Consider the following 26,921-nt stretch of genomic DNA (forward strand, 5'->3'; position numbering starts at 1 on the left):
TTTATATTTTATCATTTTTATTACTTTGAGTGTAACATCTTTTCAAAAGACATTTATAGCTTCAATGCAAATATGCTTTGATTAAAATACTTTGAAACTAATGACATTTATACAATGTTAGAGTTCCTCCACATATTTCTTTGATCCTCATGGTAGGATGTGAAACTACTATTTTTGACAGCCCGTTTTAAGACCAAGAAAACTGAGGCCCACAAAGGCTGTATCTTGACCAGTGGAGAAAGCTAAACTTAATGGTCTCCACTGTAATTCCAAGGACAGCTTTAAACACACCTATATGTTTTCTTCCTTTTGATAAATTCATAGTGTTATATTTGTTTTATGGAGTAAAAATATAAAGGGAAGAGTGGTTACATAACATCAATAAAATTACCCAGTTATTAAGAGGCAAAGCCAAAATTGGAACGAAGAGCTTTTCCATCTAGGTCATATATGCTTATTCTTTCAGGATGCCTGGGAACATAAATTTTACCCAAAAAAAAAAAAGAATGTTCATGCCATTAGTCTTCACCTAGTCTAAACACTTCAAGTGAGAAACCATATATTAATACTCAAAGGATATAAACAAACCAAAAGACCAACTATCTCCCTCAAAATTAATAATCTGAAGCTTCAATTTGGCTGCAAAATAAAAGTAGAAAGTAAATCCATGACTACTGAAAATTCAAACAGTAAAACTTGTTTTTTTTTTTTTTTTTTATTTTTGTCTTTAATTTGCACTTCTATTTTGTAGTAGCACTGTGTTTTAATTTCCTCTTATCCATGATGGTGTATCATTTGTTCTCATTTGATATACAAATTGAGTACACAATACTTTTGTTAGAATAGATGGAGCTGGACCCAAACAATGCTGTATCACTGCCTTAGGAGCAATAGGAGGACAGTAAGAGTACAAGATCTCCCATTTTGTTTGTTATGAAACAGACAAGTCATCATTAAATGCCACCACAGCATATCTGTAGAAATCGTGCCAGTTTAATTATCCCTCAACTGTACCACATAGGTCAATTCATGACTCCCCCACTTTACTATGAAATTATATCTACCTATAAGTTAGGCACTAAAGCATTGTAAGCCTTTAGGTAAATGATTCATTTCTAGTTACTTTGGCATCAGCCCTAAAAAAGGGGGGCAATCTATGACAATGAAGTTCTGGGTGTGTCATAAGACACACATGGTACTGAGAAGATTAAGGTCCTGATCTACCTGTCAAATTGTTCTTTATTGCTATAGATTTGATTGCTAAATAATATTTATCTTAAAAAAATTATGGTTCTTTATCTTTGAGGATAATTCCATGTTATTCCTGTTAATTAAGAACAGGTTTTCTTCACTGTACCTACTTCTCAAATGAACAAATACTTTTATTGGGCCAAAAGCTGGCTAGCACTCTTTAGTTTATTGAGTCTCATTGATTCTACAAAACAGTTTCTCATTTTGGCTTTTACAATTAATGTTTCTGAAATTGGGATCTATAGAGTCTCAGATTTGATGAAATATAGCAAGTAGTAACATTTGGACAATTGATAAAGGAAAGCATAAGCTAACTGAACAAACAAACATTGTATCAAAGAACTCTCTCAAATATCCTTACTGCAAAATAAAACATAAATGCCCTAAACTATAGATCAATATTAAAGAGTTCCTTTAAAATCGGCAAATATCCTAACTGGTTTGCAAAAAATATTTTGGTACTTTAAAACACTGGAAAAAAATGGGCCTTATCACATGAAAATAAATCTTAACTCTAAATAACCTTCTAAGAAATAAATCTTTTCACATACAATCAGAAGCTGTCCACAATGATGATAAAACCATTGCTAATCGGGTAATTTTCAATCATGTTAGTATATTCTTGCAAAAATGATATGAATCCGGCAGAATTACACCTGTAATCCTAGTGACTAAGGAGGCTGAGGCAAGAGGATTGCAAGTTTAAGGCCAGCCTTGGCAACTTAATAAGACCCTCTGCAACTAAGCAAGACGCTGCCTCAAAATATAAAAATCAAAAGGACTGGGGATGTAGCTCAATAGTAAAGTACCCCTTGGTTCAATCTCCAGTACAAAAAAATAAGAAATCAGCTCTGCAATCCTCTTCAGTGCTGTATTGTAAACTGACATTCGCCTACAAGCATGGCAACACACACCTACACACCCATCTCCTGGCTTAATCAGAGACGATAGAAATCTTTAAATATTCCTTTAAGAATATATAAATGTCTTGTTCACCTAAAAAACTAAAAAAATAAATATTTAAAGGGGGGGAGGCGCTGGGGTTATGGCTCAGTAGTAGAGTGCTTGCCTAGCATGCATGAGGCACTGGGTTTGATCCTCAGCACCACATAAAAATAAAATATTGTGTCCACCTAAAAAAATTAAAAAATAAATATTTTTTTTTAAAAAGAATATATAAATGTCTTGTGCTTTATTTTCAAATCTTATTGATGTATAAATTTCCTTTACAAGAATGGGACAAAATAAAACACTCAGAATTCTGGGGACACGGGAAAAAATAAAAATTCAAAAAACCTGAACCTGAGGTAAAACAATGTAGGGGGAGGGCATGGGTAGGAATAATTCTTGCAGAAAAGGTATGTTTCATGAACAAATGACCATGAAAACTTACTTTAAAAAAAGCCACTTTGTAATTGCAGTGGGTTCATAACTTGTTTTGTTTTTTCTTTAGTACTGGAGATTGAACCTAGGGGTACTTTATCTCTGAGCAACATCCCAGCCCTTTTTAAATTAAAAAAAAAAATATTTTATTTATTTATTTTTTGAGATAGGGTCTTGCTGTGTTAGTTAGGGCCTCATTAAGTTGCTGAGGCTTCCCTCAAACTTGTGATCCTCCTGCCTCAGCCTCCCAAGTCTCCTGGATTAGAGGCGTGCACCACTGCATCCGGCTTCATAACATTTTAATAAGAATTAAATATAACTTTAATTCCCTAACCCAGAGATTCTTAACCTTTGGACTGGATAATTCTTTGTTGTGGGAGGCTGTCTTTTATACTGCCTCCACCTTCTAGAGAACAGCAGTGGCCATCCACCCCCACGGTTCTAACAACCACGAAGGTGAACCCTGTTGAATATCAGCGTTCTAAGCTTTCAGTTACCATCCTTCCTCAAATTGGCTATATCCTAGTGCTTCTGAAATCACTTGGAGGGTAGAAAACAAATTTTAAAATCCACTTAAAAGCAACATTGCTTTAAGTAAGTTTTCCACCCCCAGAAAAAAAATGAGACATTTATTCTGTTTTTGCCTAGGTATGTGAAATAGTAGGATTTACATAAGGTGACATCTTAAAAATCTGAAATAGCAAATGAAGTCAAATGAAGTATGTTTTTCAACTATTATTTCCCTGTGCATTCATTATGTACCCAGCAATTCAAGCAGTCAGAAGTAGTAAAATATATTCATTTTTACATTAGTATAGTAGATAATATCAGATCTTCACATCATTTCTATTTACTGTTTGCAAAGAATAATTAAGCAAGTGCTTAATCCATGCCAACTATTTTGCTAAACACTTGATTCATATGCATTATCTCACAGGAAGAAGAGATAAATCAATTTAATATCACTATCTTAAGTCATAAAATTCATAATATTCAAGGTTTGGTAGCAACCAATCTACCCAGTAAATGTTCAAAGAATTTAAATACTAGTAAAAGATAGTTAGTGGAAATGGAGCATGCTGAGTCATATATACGCATGTCACTGATAAGAAGAAGATGCATTCATCAACTCCAGTGGGGTTGTAGTGACAAATAAGTCACCTCCAGTGATTACTGGAGTTCTTAAATTAATTGAAAGTCCCTAATTTACAAGCAATGCAATTTAAAAAATAAGAGTACATTCAACAACCCAAGACCCAAACATGAATAAGAAAAAGAAAAATGGTCTTATTGCTTAATAATCTATAAAAATGCAAATATACGTCAGAAAACAAGCCTTAGACTTTCTTAATTAGTACATTTAGAAATTAAAATGAGCTCCCTTATTTTTATAGCATTTTATTGAGATACATGTCACATAGATTCGCCATTCAAAGTACACACTTAGGTGGTTCCCAGCACACCCACCTTGATGTGTAGCCATCACCTCTATTATCTAGCTCCACAACACTTCTGCCATCCAAAGACACTCTACACCTAGTACCAGGTAGTCTCAATCATCTTCTCCCCTCATTGCCTGGCCACCACTTATCTATTTTCTGTCTCTATGGGTTTGCCTATTCTGGATATTTCATATAAACAGAATCAACATGTGGCCTTTTGTGTCTGGTTTCTTTCACTCAGTATAATGTTCCCTAGGCTCATTTTCAGGGTTACATGTAACTTCATTCTTTTTTATGGGTGAATGTCCCTTATTTTTTGTAGCAGTTAAGTAAAACATTTCAAGTAATGTGTGTACGAATGTTACCTGAAACATTTTTAGCCATTCCTGGAGGCCTGTAGGTGGTTGGACAGATGTAATCCGACGTCGTTGTTGCCCTTGGCCATTGGCTGCTCTCAGGTCCCCAAAAGTTGTTGGTGTTGCTGAACATGGCACAAGCCCAGTGGTACTAAAAAAAAAAAAAAAAAAAAAAAAAAATATATATATATATATATACACATACATACATACATACATACATATACACACACACAGTAGAAGCAAAGACATATATTTCTTAAAAATAAGGAATGCTTATTTAATAAAAAGGATGATGACCTGGGCATATTTCAAACATCAATCCAATTATTCCTTTTATTTGCTTATTCCCAGAGAACATGAGTACACAAAACCCATTTTGCTATTCTTGGAGCAAGTTTCCTCCCTCCTACATAACCACCTGTTATTATCCCAGCAATGCTAACTGCAACCAAATAACAGAATCTCTATGGCAAAACTGCAAGTCACAGATACATACATACAAATAATGGTAAAATATTTCCTTAGGGCTGTGGATGTAGCTCCAATTTAGAATATGTGCTTAGCACGCATGGGGCCCTGGGTTTAATATCCAGCCACAACCAATCAACCAATCAACCAATCAATCACATATTTCATTAGAATATATAGGCCCTCTTCTAAGACATAAAGTTTAAATTTTAAATTTTCTTTATAAAAAGGAGTTTGAGACTCTGTTTTAAAAACTCCAGTATATAAACAGAATATTCAAATGTTTTGGATATCACTAGTCAAACAATTCCTTAAGTTTGCCCAGATGCCTTCATAATTATACTCTTAAGCTGTTGCTATCTAATTCTTAACTGTTATTTATAAAGCTTGGTCTGATAGTTGATAAGAATCAGCCTTGATTAGATGTATAGTTATTCAAATTAAGTGTGAAGAACTTATCTGCATCTAGTATAAAATGAAAGAGGTTAAGACCAAATGACCTGTCTAACTCTCCTAAAAACAACTAATAGCAGGAAGAACATAGATATGCTATTGATATATTAAACTTTATTTTTAAATTTCTGTATCCAATTAAATTATTTACTCTCAAGGCAAATATTGAGCATTTCTTCATTTCTATTTTAGAGATATTACAAAAAAAAAAAAGGAGAAGATGGTTTAGTTTAGTTAACAAAATTACATTTCTAGACTAATCCTTAATTTCTTGAGTTATAATAGTGTTCTACATCCAAAAATCACATACGTATTGTATCATAATAGTCGAGTGTTAAGCTCTGTTAAATTACTTGTGACACAACTTCCCCAATGTTTTCTTCAATTTTTTGATATGAAATGTATTTGAATGTATTTTACATAAAAATCTTCATTCCTGTAATCTTTGAATCTTTGAACACACATTTAAGTTAATCTCTAATATTCAACAATTGTCTATCCTCTTTTCTTTTAAATTCAAAGGTAAATTCAGTTTTCTCATTCTCCACAATAGAATGTGCTTATAACTTAAATTTTCTAAGACAAAAAATAGAAAAAAAAAAAGAAAAATGAGTTTCATTTTATTATCTGTGAAATATAAAACACCAAATACATACATTAGTAACTGACAAAATCTCCAAAAAAAGACATGGAAATAAATACGAAATATCCCATTGGGGCTAATTCTGTGTTAGTAAATTTTATTTAAGAGTCAGTTGTTTTCTCAATAAAAAAGTGAACAATTAAAGACAAACTTTATGTGTTCTATGATAAAAATTCAACATTTATTTTTGATAAGATGCCTTGAAACAAGTGAACAATTTAATACCTTTGTCCTAGTTTCAGCCATAGTAATAGAAGACGAAAATAATATGGCTTACTGGACTCTATACATTTATAAAAGACCATTTACAATTAGCTCAACATTCAACTCAACTTTCTCATCTAAGAAATACTTTATTAAGGTTAGAAGCAAAATGAAGTGAATAGTTTTGCTTGTCTCTCTATCCCTCCACACCCTCTGGTGGAAGTGCCAAAACAGTAAAATTGTCAAAAGGCAAGGAGTAAAGAGGGGGATAGTCAACATGAGAAAAATCACACAGAAATGCAGCTCCTGAATAACTAAGAGACAGTTTTATTTTTAGCCTTTGCATCATCTCTCCTGTATTTTATATGTACAATTATTCTAATTATTATGATTTTGAAATTTCATACAAAAGCATTTGAAAGAAATATTTTCTATAACTGAATGAAATAAGAATGAATTGTTTCTGTAAAGATTCAGAGACGGTGGGAGGGGGGAGAAAGAGAGAAAATCTGTAATAATGTTCAATTTTTAAAAAGCCTTATATCTGGGCAATAATTTTTTTTTCACCTTACAGAACAAAAATAATTCTAAGTCAAAATACTTTGAGAAAAAGAAGGAACTATATTATAACCAAGGAGTTCTTAGGGTTCTTATTGCTATCTCAGGATCAGTTATTTGAAGTGACAATTATACAAAAAAAAAAAAAAAAAAAAAAGAGTTCTTAAGATACTTTTGTCATTTAAATTTGAAAATACAGCATTCCAAGTGACGTCCAAAGCCATTTTTAATTGGCTGGGTAATAGATATTGTACTTAAGTTGGCCTAATTAGCGTGAGAGTGGGAAAAGTTTTATACTGATGCAAAATCCAAAAATGATGGACTGAAGCAGGAAACAAGACTACAATTGTATTTAGTTGTTATGGAAACTATTCTACTGGTGTAGAAATGTATGTGTTAAGACATAAGACCTACCAAGCTAATAAAAGGGAATTTCTAACACATTAATTTCATGAAATAAGATTTAGTTAGTAACTGGGGTGTTTATTTCACTGCTAATAAATTTATCTCCAATTTTGTGAATATAAATATCCATCTTAGAACAGTTGTTGCTATAGTAACAAGATACATTTGCTCATGTTCATATTTTATGATTTACATTTTAGAATTCCTTCAAAATTGTGATTTTAAAATTTTGTTCACAAGAGAACCTCTACTCATCTTACTTTAATGTATTAATAACAGAATATAAATTATGGTGGTAGTTGTTCCTCCCCCTATTTAAAATGATATATTTCCCAATTTTCAGTAACTTTGAAGTATGTTAAAGAGTCAGTAGTACTGTTAACATTATTATTCTATGGGAATAAACTGAAAGAGATACTTTCAGAATTATCAGCTTTAAAAGATATGAGAACCACAAGAGAATAAATTATTATATTTAATATTACCTTGTATATTCTGAGACTTTGCATGGTTTCTTTCCCAAAGAAAAGGAGCGGACCTCGGAACCATGGTCCAACTTTCTTTTCATCTATAAGGTAAAACAAGATATATTTTTAAAAAAATCACCAGTCAAACTATCAAATCTTGAGTTAGCACTGTTAATATAAAAAAAATTCTTTAAAATTTCATATGTCTACAATGGAAATTAGGTAGTCAATTAATACAGAAAATAAGTATTTCTTGGTTTCCTCTATTTGTTCTACTTTGTTTTATGCTTACAAACTGGAAATATATATCCCCCCACGCTCTTATGTTCTAGAGAACAGCGTATGGTGATTTAAAAATTGACATTCATCATACATATTCTTCAGGAGTAATACCTTTCATGTTTTTCAGTTTAACAACCGATATAAGGAGAAAAATCTCATGATAATCCATACAGAAAAGAACCACATTTAACATGCCTTCCTCATTGATCTTCATTTTTCCTTAAAAACATTAAGAAATAACAAAATTCAAAATTTCAAAACCAAAAATGAGAATGGAAACTGAATTTTAAACACCCATATCATTACAAAAGGGTAAAGAAAGCACTGAAAATAGAATAATCTTAAATACAAATCATACTAAAGCATAAAGTAATTTATATGGGCAATAAGATCAGTAAAAATGGTAAATCCATAACCAGAGAAATCTGGAGATGGTACAATGCAGCTGAAGAAAAAAAGTCATCAATTGCTATATATACAAAGTATAGCTCTACTGACAGTCCGGACAAATATGTTAACTTGAAACAACAACAAAAAGATTTGAGGAAAATGAATTACGCTTTTTATAAGACACATCCAACGTTTATATTTTTAAGGTGTTTCATTATGCCATGAAACACTATAAATATACTCAGGATTGTATTTTGTCATATCAATATTGAAATATTTTTATATTTCACTATCAGTCAACTGGGGTCATATGAACATATGCTTATTTTTAAACTAGAAAATAAGATCTAATAAGAGTCAACTTTTCTCTAATTTGACAACTTCTTTCAGATTTGCATCCACTCATTTATTAACTGTATTACTACAAGTTGGGGGGAACACCTAGAGTGACGTGTAGCTATCCTAATTTTGATAGTAGGGTGAAAACCCTTATTTTGCAGTAGTCTTAGTTTCCTACCTATTGCCTCATAGGAACACCATAACTCAGCATGATACAGTGTAAATACTACAGAGAACCAAAGAGACTCTAAAAATCTTTTTGGACCATACTGGATAATAAAGACTTCGTTTTTATCATTATGAAGACGTCTTCTAATCAATACAGGATGATTTTATGATACTAGGAGTAAGAGGTAGGGGTACAACCAGCTTATCCACAATTTATGCCTTAATTCATGAAATACATACTGGAAAAAAAAATAGCCTGGTTTCTTCCCTTCAGAAGTTTCTTACTCGTTACATTGTTTTAAAGGGATTTCTCTCAAAATCCATTATTTTCTTTTCCTAAGTAATTGCATTAAAAAGCAAATGTCTATATAAATATAATATAAAAAGCTATAATATATAAGTAGCCACGTGCTTCCATGTATATAATTTATAGAAATATACATACACATTCACAAATGAATCTACCCGGAAGGTCAGTCAGTACAGATTACCTTAAAATCAAGTTTTTTGATAACTTTCACAGATTATCTTCATAAATACTATGAGAAACTCTGATATTCATTCTAATTAACTTTGTAATACTGGTTTCAGAACTTCCCAGGATATCTTGTAAATACATTGGTGCAAATGCCATTTGCCACTAAAAGCAAACTTTATTTCCATCTTAGAAATCCTTCAAAGAATAAAAATGTACAAAAAATATGTATGAAGGAAACCTCTGAAAAATAATTTTATTTTTATTTTATAAAATAAAGCACCTTCTCAATGACCATAAAAGTCTTTTAAATACTGTACTGTTTACAAAAAATACTGACTTTAGAATCAAAAATTAATTCAATTTTTTTGAGGGGAACAGAAAGTAAATATGACCTCTCTAAATATAAATACCAAATATTCTAATGATTCTACACACTAAGAATCACCTAATAAAAAGATAAAAATATGTATATGATGTATAGAAAAAAATTGAAGGCAAAAGGTTCACTAAAAACCAACTAAGGATAGAGTATTTCCAGGTCAGCATTAAACGGTGCCACATTTCTAAAGTCTGAATGTATTTTTAGTGAAAAATTTTCAGATTCAAATATACATTTTATTTTAAATATAAAGCTTCTCCCAGCTCATGCTGTCTTTCCATTATTCGCTTACATTCATGAAATAAAACAGAATACCAGACATCCAGCCACCCACCAAAATTAGAGGATACTGCAGCCATCTCTGATGATACAGATTTTCCTTCTCAGGCAGGCACACACACACACAATCACACAGCACAGGAAGAAAACAGATTACTTACTTTGTAAAAAATCATTTTTAATGTGCCGTAGAAACCCATATTTTCTGTATTTTTTCCCTTCAGTGATTCTGTGCCCCCGTGTGTCCGGCTGCTTGGCAGTCTCTGACAATATAAACCTTTTTCAGGTAGGTATGTCACAGATTCTAATGTGGACATGCTCAGGCACGTCAGAAAAGGAAGATTAGGGAGCAGAACCGGCAACAAAACTCCACAGTAAAGGCAAATGCAGCTCAGTATCAAACCGCTTCTCGGGACACACATACATACATGCAGCTTGACTGAGAAGAACTCGAGGGAATAATGAGAGAGAACGGAGAAGATTATTGGAGGAGACTATGCCCTGTCAAAGCCTTGACTGAACAGATTCCTCCCTCAGCAGCAGAGGGATCAGATTACATCTTCCCTTGAACAGAGAATGGTGCAGTCCAGGATTCAGCAATGCAGACTGCACATCAATTATATGGTGATCCGCTCCAGGGAACCCGTAAGCACACAACGCACCGAACAGAGGGAGGATGTGGGCAGCACAGAGACCGCCCCCACATGACAGCCCCCTCACCCCTTTCAAACTTTCAGGAGATTATTTTTTTGTATTTTGTGAAAACTGCATTTTTGAAGAGTTTTAAATAACAAGCAACATTTCCATAAATAAGTCCTTCCAGAAACATTTTGAAAATGAAATATATTTTCATACAGCTCCCCCCACCATCCCTGCCCCAGCAGTGGCAAGGCAGGCTATTTTCATTAACTGTCATTCTACTGTAGTTCTGGCATAGACTGATGAGATTTTTCGAGGAGCTTGGATGGGTACAAAATGGGCAATTCCAAAGGGAAAAATTAAATATCCTTTGGGGAAACTGACAATAAGGTAAACCAGTTTGGTGCATATAGCATTTGCAGAATTATGTAATATAAGTTCTACTTCAAGTTGCATGTCTCTTCTATTAAGATTTCCTGAAAATATTCCCTAGGTTTTTCCATTTCATTCTGTTAAATAGAATTTTCAAGAAAACTACCACACATGTTACCAGCTCTCAGCAGTAATCATGAGAATATCTTTTTAAGACAAACAAATCAAATGTAAAGTTTGTCTGAAAGGCTACTTTCTTCAAAGGGAGCAAAAGCTGTGCTCATTGGAGAGGCTCACACTAATTTAATCTTGAGCAAAGAGGAGACGCTGGACTTCTACTTCTAAAATTATTTGGACTCTGTGAGTTGCTTATCATTAAAAAGGCATTTTACATAATAATAAATGTACCAAAGTTTGCCTGAAGGCAACATTTTTCTTAGAATGACTACTACAATCTAGATATTTCATCTTGCAACTTGCTACACAACTAGCTTCAGAGGCAATTACAAGATTTTTTTGGACTAGAAAGGCCCATTATTAAGGGTCTAGTTAATTAACTCCTACCCTTCCCATTAGTGTTCTTCATTACAAGTAACCTATGTGCCTATGGTTATTTAAAGTACTTAGAAAGCTTCTTCAGAAAAAAAGAATAAACTATTTGGACTTTAATAAATTTTAATACTCTGCTATGATAGGAAATTACTTTCCTTATTAAAATGATTCCAAATACTGCATAAAATAGAATCATGATTTAAAAACTAAATGTTTATGCCTCTATTACTAAAACATTAAAGAATATAAAACTTATGAAGATGCACATTTTAGATCTTCTCCTGGAAATTATATCCTATTGTCTATTATTTTTTTAAAAAACTCCACCTGGCTCTTAAATTGATTCTTCCCCTCAGAAACAATATGTACACATACTCAGAAGTTAGTTTTCTAAATAATCAATTAGCCCACTTCACAGGGAAATTATTTTTTAATTGAAATCTCTTTCTCTAAGCAAAAAAAAAAAAAATCTAATTGTTAGGAAGAGACTCATAAACCCTTTTTATTAGAGACTTTAGAACATTCATGATTTGGGAAAGGAAAAAAAGAAGAACAATAATGATTTTCTTCCCTGTCCAGGGCTATGTGAAGAAAAGTATACAATGAATACGGTGAAATTTCCTCTAGAATTTGTCCATGGTAACTTGTCATAAGACTACAAAGTAAATACTTTGACTCAAATGAAATCATGTTCTATCTCTAGTTGAACTAATCATTTCAAAGTCTACCAAGTTAAAAACTGAGACCAACTTTAAGAAAGTAAGGAAGATCCTCTCAAAACCTTGGATGATGTTTAAAAAGAAAATCTCTCTTGATTTTGTATCTTCAAAGGAATGTTCTCATGGTTACATGGCTTCTACTTATGTCTATGAAGACACAGGAAAACCTCCACAAAAGTTTGCTTATATGTAGGTATGCATATACATATTTTGGTTTTGAGTAGGTAAAATATTTACATGGGTCAAAATTTAAAATGATACATACAAAAAACCCTACACATTAAGAAGTTTTTTATATCCTCCATTTACCAAGGTTCCGACTTGAAAATGATTTTTATTAATATGTTTACCGTTTAAGTGAGAAATGTATATGCTTTTAATTACTAAGAAATATTATTTTCCCACATATTTAAACAATTCCCCCTTGTATCTTGTTTACAATTTTAATTTAAATGTGAACAAAGAATTTGCCAAACAAAGCTGGTCAACTAAGCTTCTAACTGGACTTAAAAGTAGTAGAATTAAATAATTATTTTTAACATTTTCTAGAGTACTGTCAATGAAAAATATCACTGCCATCAAAATCTTACATGAAAATGCAAATAAAATCATTCCCAAATTCCTATTTCTGGTAGCCTTGGCTAACATATAGATGTTTAAAACGTATTCAAATTTTTCAGTAATATGATATTTAAAAAAACCCTTTGCATGTTGCTATCTATGTCTATATTACCCTGTGGTAAACAGGAACATTTTACCCTTACATCAGCCTATGTATTATATAAATATTTTTTTAAAAAGTATTTTATCTTATGCTAAAACATTATGTAAGTTCACTAAGAAAATACTTAAGCGTGTCAAAGTATTAAATATATTTCATTACAATAAATTAAATTTTCACATAATTTCAGCTAGGTAATAATTTTTTCCAGTCTATAAAAAATTATTTCTTGTGTTGACTGACAGCCTGTAAGCATTACTGAAAATCCATTAGCAAGGGGAATGACCAATGACAAGGTCCTAGAATACAGTCCATCTGCCAACTCAGACCCAATGTTCATCTAATCACAATTCCATTAAGCTAGGTGAGTAAGAATGGATAGTAGCAGTAACCTGAGAGAAAAAATAGTGCTAAGATATAATATGGTACTGCCCCAGAATATAAGCCTATGGGGTATTGAAAAGACAGTAGAGTGAACAATGAACCCATGAGTCAGTACAAGAGAAATGGCTCTTTCTGAGCAAATTATTGGGATAACTAAGTTTGTTAGAAGGCAAGTTGTGATTAAGAACAGAAACAAAAAACAATCTACACATAAATAGAAAAAAAGTCCTCAGCGAATCATGCGACTTTAGAGAAGTATGCATACACAGTGTTGATACAAAGGAAGTAATTAAGAGTATTTTCTTTTTCCTTGACTCTCAGAGTTTATTATTTTCATCTTATTACATACGTAGCTTTATTATTGCACTTGTCATAGCTCACTGTCATTATTTTTAGATATCTTTCTCTCCTAAAATACTCCTTGAAGGTTGACAGCTTACTCAACATTACTTGTATGGCATTCAGAAAAATGATGTATAACAAAGAGTTTTTAATAACTGGCTATATAAGCAACCAAGAGCAACCACAGCATTATTTAGTAAGTATAATATAAATTAACAAATACATATTTTTAAGGTACAAAATATTAAAATAATTAGTATTAAAATGTTTACCAACTGTTATTATAATTAGTTGCTGATATTATGAATACTATTGGTTTTCATTACCTTGATAACATTTCAAATACATTTCCATTTTATAATAGTAAGAAAATGTGTTTATACTCCTATGTCAATGATTTTATAATCATCATCATGACAACACTCTTTACTCTAGAAAGGAATAGGAAACCACCTACCACAGTAGCTGTCTTGCCCAGAGCACAGAATTTAGATCAGAGACAGTTCAAAATTTCAACATCAAAGAAAGGAATGTCAAGCATGTTGAGGCTGAAACAAACTTTGTGAAACTCCACTAACTCACTGTCATTAACTTTGTGGGATTTAAGTTCTTATTAAAAGGCTCATAACTAAAATTGGCAAGTTAATAAATCTGTTCTATACAGGCATTATTAATTAAAATAGTACACATGCCCAGCATCTACATTTTCAACAATGTAAGTAGGCGACAACATTGATCAGTATTTCCTACATTTATTCATTCATTAAGATTTAGTGAGCCCCTACTATGTGTCAGCACAGGACAGTATATAATTTGAGACATTTTTTATTCCTCTATTAAATTTATAGTCAATTTAAGACACAGAATTGGGTAATGTATACACATATCTGACTCTCCAAACTCCAAATGAAATTTGTCCTAAAAAAATATTAAAAATATAAAATGAAAATAATGAGCCATATCTAGTTTGATATTATGACCTAGGTAAACAAGTGTTATAATACTAATACATAAGAAAACAAATCCCAAACACCAATAGTACAATATATGATTTAGCTTTGCTTAAAATAAATTTACTTGGGGGGGGGGGGGGGATATTTATAATAATATAAAAAATCCTAACCTCAGTGAATCAAAGTATGAATCAAAATATCATAGCTCAGGTTTTTTTTTTTTTAATTTTAAGGTAAGTATAATTGTAGGAATAACTATTTTTTTCTTGAATTTTAACCTAAAACTCTTTTTACAAAGATGTGTGGCCCCCTGATGATTTGACACAAATTCAATAACAATGTTATTCAAAGAGTAAAACATATGCACCAATGTATTTACAAATATATAAACATACACACAGAATTTGCACCCAATAATGCAAGTTAAGAGTTCTATTTACTATAGCCACAGAAGAAAATAATAAAAATGTGAGTTTTTAAATTTGTTCTATTAAAATTTATATTTCTATAGAGCTGTTAACATTCTTTACATTACTTTTTAACAGGGAACCATCAGCAGTACAATAATTTGACAAAAAAGTGTGCAAGTTACCCAAGTTACCCTGATTTATCTAGAAAGCATTTAATCTTTATATCCCATGCTTCACATCCAAAATAAACTGTAAGTCTTGAATTTGTCTGCAAAAGTTTCCTCTAAAATTTTTTTGTAAATTTTTTATGGTAATACTTTTAGTAAAATAAGGAAAATATCATGGAAAAACATTTTTAAAAGCTTTTAAAAAACAGAAAATAACAAATATCACCCAGGAAAGAATTAACATGGGTAGAGCAAGAAATCAACTTTCCTTCAATGGAAGGTCTAGAGCCTCACTCATTCTTCTATTTTACTCAATTCCATATTTACTGAGGTTGTCTGTGATGTTCAAATATATCTTTCTGACTTGAGAAAAAATTTTCATGGGCCGGTAAATTTATACTGTATTAATTTCAAGGACTTTTTTAAATTCTGGAATTAATTTAGTAGCTGATAGCCATGACAAAAGTTTTGAAAAAAGAACAAAAGGTTAGGGCTGGGGTTGTGGCTCAGTGGTAGAGAGCTTGCCTAGCATGTGTTAGGCTCTGGGTTTGATTCTCAGCACTGCATATAAATAAATAAAATAAAAGTCCATTGACAACAAAAAAAAAAAATTAAAAAAAAAGGCTAAGGGAAAAAAGCGGTATTTACTGAATCAACAAAAAACATAACAGGAAGTCATAAGCCATAGAGTAATCCTAAAAGTTTTCTAATCTTATTCTTCTTTGTGTATGGGATGTATATAACTTTGTAATCAGAGAAACCTAGGCTTAAACACTAGCTTTTCTATTATTAAGAGCATAACCTCAGTCAGCTACTGGACTCTTATGAGTTCCAGTTTTCTCTTATTTGAAATTGGTAATGGTAATACTACCAACATTACCCACCTACCCTAGAGCCACTGGGGGCATAATGAATGCCCTGTATGCAACAAATAGACAGTAGATGTTATTAATAGGTGAGAAAGGAGAGGTAGAAAATGAAGTGCTTTCTCAGGGTTAAACAGCCAGCTGTCTTTAGAACCTTGGTCTCTGGTCCCCAAGATCAACTGATTTCTATTAGTTGAGCTAATAAATCAGATTGCTTTAAAAAAAAAAAAAAAAAAAGGAAAATCACATGCTATATCCCAACCTGTATAAAATGCAATGAAGACAAACAAAAACACTGTGATAGCTTTCCTCCCAAGATACTTAAAATTCAGCTGCTAGCACTAGAAATTAATAGAGAACAATATTGGACTAAATAGCAATCATCAAACTGGGATGGGGTAGGTCAGAAAATGAAGAAGTTACTTAAACAGTCTAAAGATTTCATAAAAGATATATTCTGAGTTTAAAAGATGGAAGTTTAGCAGGCATTAAGGAGGAAGAAAGAAATTACTATCTGTGGACCTGAGATATATGTGGAAATACCACAATTATCAACTTCTAGGAGTAATAATGTCTATAAGACTTCTAATAGTCACTGGTCTTATAAGGGTCCTTGCAGAATAACATAAAGTGGTGCTCTATCTCTCAATTTAAACATTTTACATTTACATTTTAAACATTTGTGTCAAACATCATTGTTCTTTAACTTATTAGTAATGGTGGTGGTTTCTTCAAAATGACTCTTTGTCATGACTCATCTTTCCATTTTAGAGCTCTGTATCTTTCTGTACAAGGAGAACTTTACTGTGTCAGTATAAAGACTGTTGACATTTTATTTTGGTTACAAATACTCATTAATAAAAGGCCTTTCTGTTTCAATAGATGTTCAAACCCAAAATCATACATACAAGCAAGTTGCATTCTAGAATACAGTGGAATGGGGGAATAGAGCAGATAAATTCTTAAACATTCATTAAAACCTTACACCCTCAGAAAAATTTTACAAAAGAGTAAAAAATGTCACTCAGGAAAGTAGGTGGGGACATGATTCATTGGATTCTCACCAATATGTGACCTCTGCTATTAAAAAATATGTGACTTGCTTGGAAAATTTTCCTCTTGTTCCACTTTTAGCCCTCTCTCCCCATATAATTCTGCCCTACAGCACCAAGACTCAAAGCCTCATTCTAAGAAACAGACTTCTTTTTTTTTTTTTTTTTTAAGTTGCAGAAAACACCTTCATCACATCCAGAACTAGAAAAGCTACTGTAAACTAGAAAATACATGAGATTCAATAATAGTCCTTGGGTAGGAGAGAAAAGCCTAGATAAATATATAAAAATTTAACAGTGGTTATCTAACTGGATTAATTAGAGTATCCTTAATATCTTATCCATAAGCAAACTTAACATTTTGAGCTAGTAGGTACTAGCAACTTTCCCAGGTACTAGGCATAGTTTTGAGAACAATGGAGATGAGTTCTATACCCTCATATAGTTTACATTCTGGAAAGGGAGAGATATATACTAAGGAAACTAATAAACAAAATAATCTCACATAATGTAAGTTCTAAGAGAAAGAAAAAACAGGGTACTATGAGAGTAGTGAATAGTTAGGGTAACAGAAAAGTACGGCTAGTTTTGAATGGCATATCCAGGTAACAACTTTTAAGCCAAAATGGAGCAGCAAGAATAAGGGCAGTTTAGCTGGGGTGAAGTGAGAGTTAAAAGATGAAGTCAGATAGGTAAACACAGCCAGATCACACAGGTTCTTGCAGATCATGGTCAAGAGTTTGGGAATGCAATGTGAAGTAATGAGAAGTTTTCTAAATGGGAATAATTTAACATAACTCAATTTCTGCATAATCTTTGCCCATATTATTTCTAATATTCTCAAAATGTATACAAAATTGAAGAATACTCCAAAACAACTCTCACTTGCTGAAATTACATACAGAGAAAAGAATATGCAAAAGTATTTGAACTTCTTTCAATCTTCCAAATAGCAATGACTCTTTCATTTCCTTCATTATTTCCCATCTCAAAACTCTCTCTCAAATCTATCCCCCAAAAGTCCCCAAAACTTAGAAGAGGAAGAGAACTGGAATAGCAGATAACCCTTAATTCCCATGTACCATGTGCCATGCTTTAGATCTAGGGACTCAATTCTATGAAAATGAAGAGGTATCTACCATATCATTTCTCTATCTCTTTGCTCTTCCACTTTCTATGTTCTGTTTTTCCATTTGATAATTTACTCTTTTTGAGAAAGAGAGACTGGGCTTGGATCTCTACAGACTATCAATGTATCTGCCTACTTTATTTAAGCAAATATCTACACTACAGTGAAAGATGTGGTTACTATTAGTTATTGGAGCCGAAAAGACTCTTTATAAAATGCTTCTGTGACCATAAAAGAACCCAGAAAGTAATCATAGATTCTAAAAGATGGGGAAAAGCTTTCAATCAAAGTTTAATCCTATCCTTAGGTACAACCACGCAGTCATCCAGATTTGCTTAATCTAAAATATCGTAATCTTCTATTAGTGGGCTCACAGATTTTGATACCTATATTCAATTACCAACATGTGGTTGAAAATACATCAACTCCAGACTCAAACTTCTTAAACCTTTAAAAATAAAGGCAGCTCTTTTCATCTCAAGCATCTTATTAATTTTCCAGAAGAATTCAAAATAATAAGGAACTCTAACCAATCTTTTAGAACTTGATTTATGAATCAGAGTTTGTAAATTCAAATTTATTTAACTTACCCAAAATCATTCATTGAACATTTACTCTGTACTAGTGTTAGAGGGTAAGAAACAGAAGTAACACTGCGTTCTTCAGAAAATATACATAGTTATCTTTAATCAAATTCTCATTTGCTATTTATTCAAGTGTTTGATATAGCTGTCAAGTAAGTAGGAAAGAACCCAATAATCATGCCCCCAATATGTTTAAAAGTGAAGATTCTAAATATTCATTTTAGAAACATGAATTTACATTTTAAAGCAATTACTATATATGTAATTTGACAAACTGCATTCTTTGCTATGAAAAACTCAATAATTAAGACTAGCATAATGCTTACATGATCCCCTATCTTTCCAGATTCCAAAAGAATGAAGATTTGGTAAATAAAATTTGAATACAAAGAAGCAATAAGTGGGTTATAAGCAGGTTTGATGTAGTTTTGCCTATCTTGGAAACAGTCTCAAAATAACTATTAAAAAGGTGTTTGACATATAATAGTATTTTATTTGTAGTGAGCTATGTAAGACTGACAGCAGCACTTTGGTATCCTCACAAAATTTTTAGAATTGTTTTATTTACAAATTCATTTTCTTTAAAAAACTTAGAAGATATTTTAGCATATAATTCTAAAAATATTATCAACAAATATTTGAGGCCTCCAAATGTCTAAAAACTAACTTTTTTTTTAAGAGAGAGAGACAGAGAGAGAATTTTTTAATATTTATTTTTTAGTTTTCGGCGGACACAACATCTTTCTTTGTATGTGGTGCTGAGGATCGAACCTGGGCCGCATGCATGCCAGGCGAGCGCACTACCGCCTGAGCCACATCCCCAGCCCTAAAAACTAACTTTGAAAAGTCTGTCTCATTTGATACAGGACTCTCAAAATTTCTTAATGCAGGATGGGTTTCATGAGTCTCCTAAAAGCCATGTGAAGGCATGGTATGTAATGCCAATAATCACTACTAATAAACATGCATTACAACTCTAAGAGGAGCGCTGGATCTGAACAAGGGCATTCAGCTAGATCCTTGAGAGCTGCTATATGGTAATTTACTTTTACAAACTAAATCTTAAATTTTTGAAATGTAAGTTCATAAGTCTATGTTTAGAATTTTTTAACTTTATTTTATTTATTTATTTATTTTTTTAATGTGGTGCTGAAGATTGAACCCAGTGCCTCACACATGCTAGGCAAGCGCTCTACCACTAAGCCACAATCCCAGCCCCAAATGTTCCGAATTTGACAGAAAAAAAAATCTTATGAGATAGTTAAAATCTACTCCAGGAATACAAATTCAAAACTAGCAAAAAGATGTCAAACTTTAGTATATTTTAAAATCATGTTGTTGTTTTTTTTAAGCCCTTAAGATAAAGATTACTTCCTTCTTCGCTTTAAGCCATTCTTTTCTGTCAAGAGACAAAATGCACTTTAAGAAAAACTTTGAATATTTTTCAAGAGATGATAAATGAAGACATGTTAATCACCTTGATCACAACATGAGCAGCAAAGATTAAAAATTAAATGATATTTCCTAAGATATTTTTATTCATCTGACTTTTATTAACAATTTTAAGAAACAAATTTTGTTAAACCAATATGTAATCTACCCCCATTTATTTCAAATACTTTAATTTTTTGAAATGTACTATATTTGTTTATACACAGGTAGCAAAGGAAAATGTAATTACTGTGAGAACAATTTATAGTAATCTTCTAATTCCCAAATTCGATCAGAATTATCAGTCTCATTAAAATGAATCCTGAGTGATATAATGGTTCTCTACTTTGTAAACAATAAAGCAAGGGGGAGGGACTAAGCAGTGATTCAAACATTATTGTTATTTTTTATTTAGATCTATCACATTTTAGAAAAATTCAGTCAAGGTTACTAAAAAACAGGCATTAAGCAAAAAGGATGCAAAACTGAGCACTGAGGGGGCAAAAAAAGACAAACTTTGTAATTAATAAATGGAATTACTGAACTTATTTGACAATACATCATGCTAGAAAGAATAAGTGAGAAATCTTTCAGGAAATGCACATGGTAATGTTTGAAATCAAAAGAATAAAGGAAAAATAAACATTGAATTTTAAACTGTCAAGTGCTCCTTCAGCACCCACTGTCAAAGATGCCATAAATTTAATTCAGCTTTGAGTAAGCAACTCCTTTTAAAAAAGATGTTTTCTTAGGAAAATGAACTCTTCAGGGAAGAGCACTTTCTGTAACGTAAGTCAGGTACTCTGCAGTGCTTTACTTGCTTTGACTCACAGAAGCTGTATTGATTATACTTATTTTATAAATGAGGAAAGAAGTACAGAGAATTTAACTTCCTCAAGCTTATACAACTATTAAGTAAAGCAGCTGAACACGGTCAGACTGTGGTCTCCAGTTTATAGAAAACAAAACAGGATTCTCCAGATACAAGGCAAGAGATATTGGGTGTTTAAAGATTCTATGATATTTTCTGAGCTATTTCAGTATGCAAATGTGTGATGTGAAGATGAAATCTGTACTACTGCCACTGCAGTCACAGAGAGGAGACAAACTAGGCAACTAAATGTGTACTCTGACATCTCCGTTTCTGATAATTTACCAAAAGTAACCTCATAAAGAGTTGTTACACTACTGCTGATGCCTCCTTGGCTAAGAATTGTTCCTGTTATCTTTGACACATTAATGGTAGTCAGTCTCAGTGGGCAGAATGGAAGAAAGTCCAATGAAATGTGCTTACAAGAACTCCTGGGGTTTGCTTCTTCTTTCCAGTTCTGAGAACTTTCATGTTCTACCCTCACTCCTTCATGGTCCCCTGTTTTATTTTTCTAAAACACGAAATAATGAAAGCTAAGGACAGAATACTCCAAAAAGATCTCTGCTGAAATGTTTTTTTTCAAAGAAACTACAAAGTTTTTTTTTTTGTTTTTTTTTTTATCTTTACCAAAATGATCTGAACCTTACAGGAAACTGACAGAAATTATATATCATAACACTTACTGAAGAAACTGCTTTTAAATGTACTTTGTTGATTACTCCAACTTAAGTACACTTGAAAGGGTCTGTAACTTCCCCGTGACTTCAAACATTTTAGTTTCATACACAGACTAAAACTGCTTCACTAATCAACTAATTCGCACACACATACAAGATTTTCCACATAAGTACATGCAAAATACAGGCACATACAGAGTATGTAAGGTGGTTATCACTTTGGCCCTGTTTCTTAATTTCTTAAGTCCTTTTCCTAAGAGTCAATCTATTTTTAATAAATGTCAATTTGATCCATGTGGGGTTATCACTTCCTAGCAGAACACATCAGTGCTACTATATGCATATCTCTGATTCTATCCTATATTTTACTGTCCCAGCTATCTCTACCTTTATTCCTAGTTACAACCAATGTAGATTTACATGATCGTTTTAATCTCCCATAGATACACTAATCCATTCAATATAATGTTTATTTAGCTGATTATTACATATCAGCTAAATTAAGTATGTTCTCAGCTTCATGGCTAGAGTTTATACTGCAGGAGGTATGAAGACAATAAAGCGAAACTGCAGCTGTGTAAGTGCTTTCAAATATTTAAAGACTCTATAATGTAAAGGTTTTGACCTGGTCGAGGGTCAGAGACATCTCTCCCAAAGGAGAACTGAGCTGGAGGGTCCTACAGTGGGTACAAGATGAAGCCTACAGTAGGCAAGGGCTACATTATGAAAGGTCTCATAAAATATTTTGATTTTTATATATGAGCAATGAAAAGCTAATGCTGAATGTTAGTCAAGGAAAAGAAGAAATCAGATATATCTTGAAAAATTATTCTGAATTTAACGTTGAAAAGGGAAAGGAAGTAAGTGAAAGTGGATATGGAGAGACCACACATAACGTAGCTATTCTACTAGACCAGGCAAGAGATAATGGTGGCTTAGAATAGATGGGTGGCAACAGAGATGTACAGGAGTGAATAGTTAAGAGACATTCAGGACAAAAAACCGATAGGATTTGGAACAGAATGGTCATGTGAAATAAAGGAGAGGAAGTTTCAAAGGTGACACCAGGTTTCTCATTTGTGTAACTGGATGGGAAAAGACACAGGACATGAACAAGGATCAGCTGTGTTTTGTTTTTCTGGGGTGCAGGGGTAAGGAGGATATTAAGCAGACTTTAACACATCCAGGTGAGAATATTATGCTCCAATGGGTTCTGTAGTCAGAAGGAAGGTCAGAGTTGGAGATGAAAGTAGGTGAGTCATCTGTATATAGGTCATCTCTAACTTCTTTCCCTTCTCCCTATTCTAAAGCTGTCAATCACAGTGCTTGAGCCAAAATCTTATCACAATGTTAGCACATGATTTGTCCTCAATAGACTGTATGTTCCACTAGTGCAGTGACCACTTCTATTCTGATTCTTGTAGTATCTTAATTCCTCATATGGCTCCTGCACATACACAAGTTGGGTATCAATAAGTAATTTATTATAATGAATGAATGAATAATGTAAGACACAGACTAAGCAACAATGACAACTACAGGAAAAAAATGTTAAAATGTTAATCTAAAATGATTTGGAAAGTTCTTAAAAAGGTGATTGATATAGTTGACCTTTTATATTAATTTATTAGGTTATATATTTATAGTCTTTTGTGTTTACACATTTTCTCCTTAGAGAAAAGAAAACATTATTTCTAGGTATTTATCTAATAAGTTAAATTAGAAGAAAATATGCAGTTGGATGTGTAATGAAAATACAATTGCATGGCTTGGAACCTCTTATCCTTTAAAAAGGAACAACAGAATAAAAACTTGAACTCCTTAAAGGAAAATACAGTTTTAATGAAGCTTCTTAATGTATATCATCTCCTACAGATCTTATTTAAATCATTCCAGATATTCATAGGTATTATTCTAACAGATAGTATTTTGTACTTCACTTTACTAACAATCTGAAACATGAATGTTCTGACAATTTCCAAAAGTATTATAACTAATGTTAGCTTTAAAATCTTTCACTATTTATATTTCATATATAAAGTACACATTTATATATTCTAATCTCTGAGAACAGAATAATAGTTCTATTTACATTAAATTGAATATTGTATAATTCTACATAATTACCTGGCTTTGTTTTTCTTTAGCTGCTTTTTATCACCTTCTGCCTCCAAAGACAGGATATACTGAACATTAAAGCTAATAAAAAAGGATCAAAAGGACTAAGATCCCAGCGCAACACTTAAAAAAAAAATTATTCAAAGTTATTTCAATTATGTCTCACTTTGATTTTGTGAGGATGAAAAACCACAAGTAATAACAGTAACAGATACATTTCTGGGTATACCATTCACCCTTAACTTTGAATACGGAGAGAACATAACTCAACTTAATCTTCAACATGGTCGACACTATACATATAGATTTTTCAAATCTTTGGCTTCATCTTCTAATAAATAATCTAATATTATATATTTAAACTGAAGAATGTTAATATATTTTCTCAAAGTATATATGCTTTTATATTGAAACAGAGTCTGGGAATTTAAAGTAAATATATTAAAAAATTTTGACAGTACAAATTGATGACACTAGCTAACAGTATAATGTTTTTCTTTAAGTTACATTTAAAATACACTAAAAAGAAAAAATTCATCACATATTTTAAGGAGGTTGTGGCTTGTGGTTTATAATTTTTTTTTGGAATCAGAGTTAATTAATATTCTAAAAGAGTCTACAAAAAGCTGAGCAACCTCTCATACTCTGAATGCATGGCACTGACCTTCGACTTTCTCAGAATGATTTTTAATGCACTCTGTTATTAGTAAAACCTGTTCAAACACATGCCCCATCTGCCAGCACCCCATCTGCAAGAGAGCTGCTTATTCTTGTAGCCAGTACAACTTCTGCCTGCTTCCTTCTACTCTCTACATACCAGCTGTATGGTAATGAGCATGAGCAGCTGAAAAATACTGCATGATAACAAAGCTATATGAAAACAGCAGAGCAGCTCTCCCCCTCAAGGAAGCAGTGCAGCATGAACATCGCTGATAAGCTATTAAACAGGAGGTGGAGGTAGAACTGTTTTGGGGGGCATCTGTGGGGAAAAGGGGTTCATACACACAAGCATGTTAAGCACAGGGTTTCCACACGACTGGAAAACAGAACCAAGAGAGCACAAGGTACCAAAGAAAGGTCTAAATTTCTAAGTATTTTTCTTAAAATCTGTGGATCTGTTCTTTAAATGTCTTAAGTCTCAATTCTTATATAGTAATGAATGCCATTTTGGCAAGACAACTTTCAAAGATGTTAACAAGTATGTTCTGTTTCTTAATTACCAAATTTTGGGGGCTTTAGGGAAAGAAAAGGTGTCAGAACTTAAAAGTCATAATGAAATTTACTAGACAGCAGAAAATATAAAATGTAAATCAATTGTTTTTAATTATTATATAGCACTTTTAAAATACTAGTATAATGGCCTTTGAAGCCAACACATTTATATTCTGAACATATGAGAGTCCCAAACAAAATATCAACATATCACATATCATTTTCTTCATTTAGGTAGACATAATGGGGTTAATTTTTTACATATATGATAGCCACACTGAATGAATCTGCATAATATAAGTAGAACTAAATCATATTAACTTTTCATGTGTAGAATCTTTCCATTTAGAGAAGATTAACAGTCACTAAGGAAGTTGTTTAAGAAAACTGACTATTCGAATTTGGTGTTATGCATTTTCTCTCACAAGTTGAAGAAACTAAAAGTGAAAAAATTTTCAAATTACCCTGCATAAAAATATTCTTACTATAGCAGGAGAATTAATTACAATTTCTACCAACACACCTAAAAGTCTTGTGGGCTTCCTGATAGTGAATTATTACATAATCATACTTGCTAAAGGTTATTTCATTTTGCCTTTACAACCCTGTGAAGTAAGTGCTACTATTATCAGCTTCATTTTACAGATGAGGCTTAGTAAGTTGTAGAGCAAAGAACCTATACCCAGGTCCAAATAGCTCTATCATCCATGCTCTTAAGTACTCTACTATTCTAATATAAACTCCACAAAGGTGAGAATTTTGGTCTATTTTGTTCATTTTTGTACTGCAAATACCTAAAGTAGCTCTTGGATTACAGGAGTTGTTGACACAGCAAATGAAGAGATGAAGAAACAACTGTTCAGTTTTCTTTTAAGTGTGAGTCAAGGGAAAAAAATTCTACCAAATTTTGTATTAAAATCTGTAATAACTTCAACTGTTTTGATGCAAAAAATAGTATTTGCCAATTAAAGAATCTTGAAATAAGACTGTTTAGTAATCTGTTTCATTTGCTTGTCATGTTGAAGAACTACAACTCACTAAAAAATGTCTCTAAGCATTCATTTTGAAAGGTTGGTATAGAATAAGAACAAAACTGCTTGAATCTTAATAGTTTGAATATTTTCATGAATTCATTTATTCTCATTTTTATCATCTGACTATAAAAGTGCATTTTTTCTTGTAACTAACTTAACATATTCCTTGATTTCAAATAGAAACCAAGGCCATGAGTTTTCATCACAAGAGTACCTGAATTGAACTTAATGAAGCAGTACCAACTATCCTTTAAAAAGATATTTTCTCAGAGAAGAGCAAACTTTAACAGTAACAGATATTTTGAAAAGCCACAAATTCAGACAAGTTTTACAGAAACAGTACTCTACTGCCCCTACATGTTCACACTAGAAGTAACAATGACATTTTAAAATCTAAAGTAATAATGCAGAGATTTCTGTGGATTATTTAAAATCTGTTTAAGCTTAAATTGTTCCCACATGAACTATTCTGAATCACCCACAGCATGAAAAATGCAATTAAATATAGGAATAATTAATAATTTTTAATTTTCATGTGCAAGATTAGTAAAGGAGAAAAAATTTAAGATAATTTCATCTAAAATTACCATAGTTTTCCCCTCTTAAAACAGATTTCATTATAATCCAAATAGGGTATCATAAAATAATGAAGAAGAAGTTAGATAGCCATGTGCTTCTGGAATCAATATTTGCCCTTATCTATCTTGGTTTCTTTACGCCTAGATTTATTTGGGGAAGGA

At 32.1% G+C, this 26,921-nt stretch overlaps 1 protein-coding gene across 10 annotated transcripts in view; it reads right to left on the reverse strand.

Annotated features, from left to right (window-relative positions):
- Fbxw7 (F-box and WD repeat domain containing 7) overlaps positions 1-26,921 on the reverse strand; it is a 186,768-nt gene that overhangs the window by 20,903 nt on the left and 138,944 nt on the right. For 9 of the 10 annotated variants that reach the window (XM_048813525.1, XM_048813522.1, XM_048813521.1 and 6 more), the window contains 2 exons: positions 7,652-7,734; positions 4,442-4,583 (listed from right to left, as the gene is read on the reverse strand). In XM_048813525.1, the coding sequence (XP_048669482.1) occupies positions 4,442-4,583; positions 7,652-7,734 (225 nt within the window). Of the gene's footprint in view, positions 1-4,441; positions 4,584-7,651; positions 7,735-10,109; positions 10,550-26,921 lie in introns of those variants that run through there. The other variant, XM_015484479.2, reaches the window with a different exon arrangement.

Source organism: Marmota marmota, unplaced genomic scaffold (genome assembly GCF_001458135.2).
Source record: "Marmota marmota marmota unplaced genomic scaffold, marMar, whole genome shotgun sequence".
Classification (NCBI taxonomy): Eukaryota; Metazoa; Chordata; class Mammalia; order Rodentia; family Sciuridae; genus Marmota; species Marmota marmota.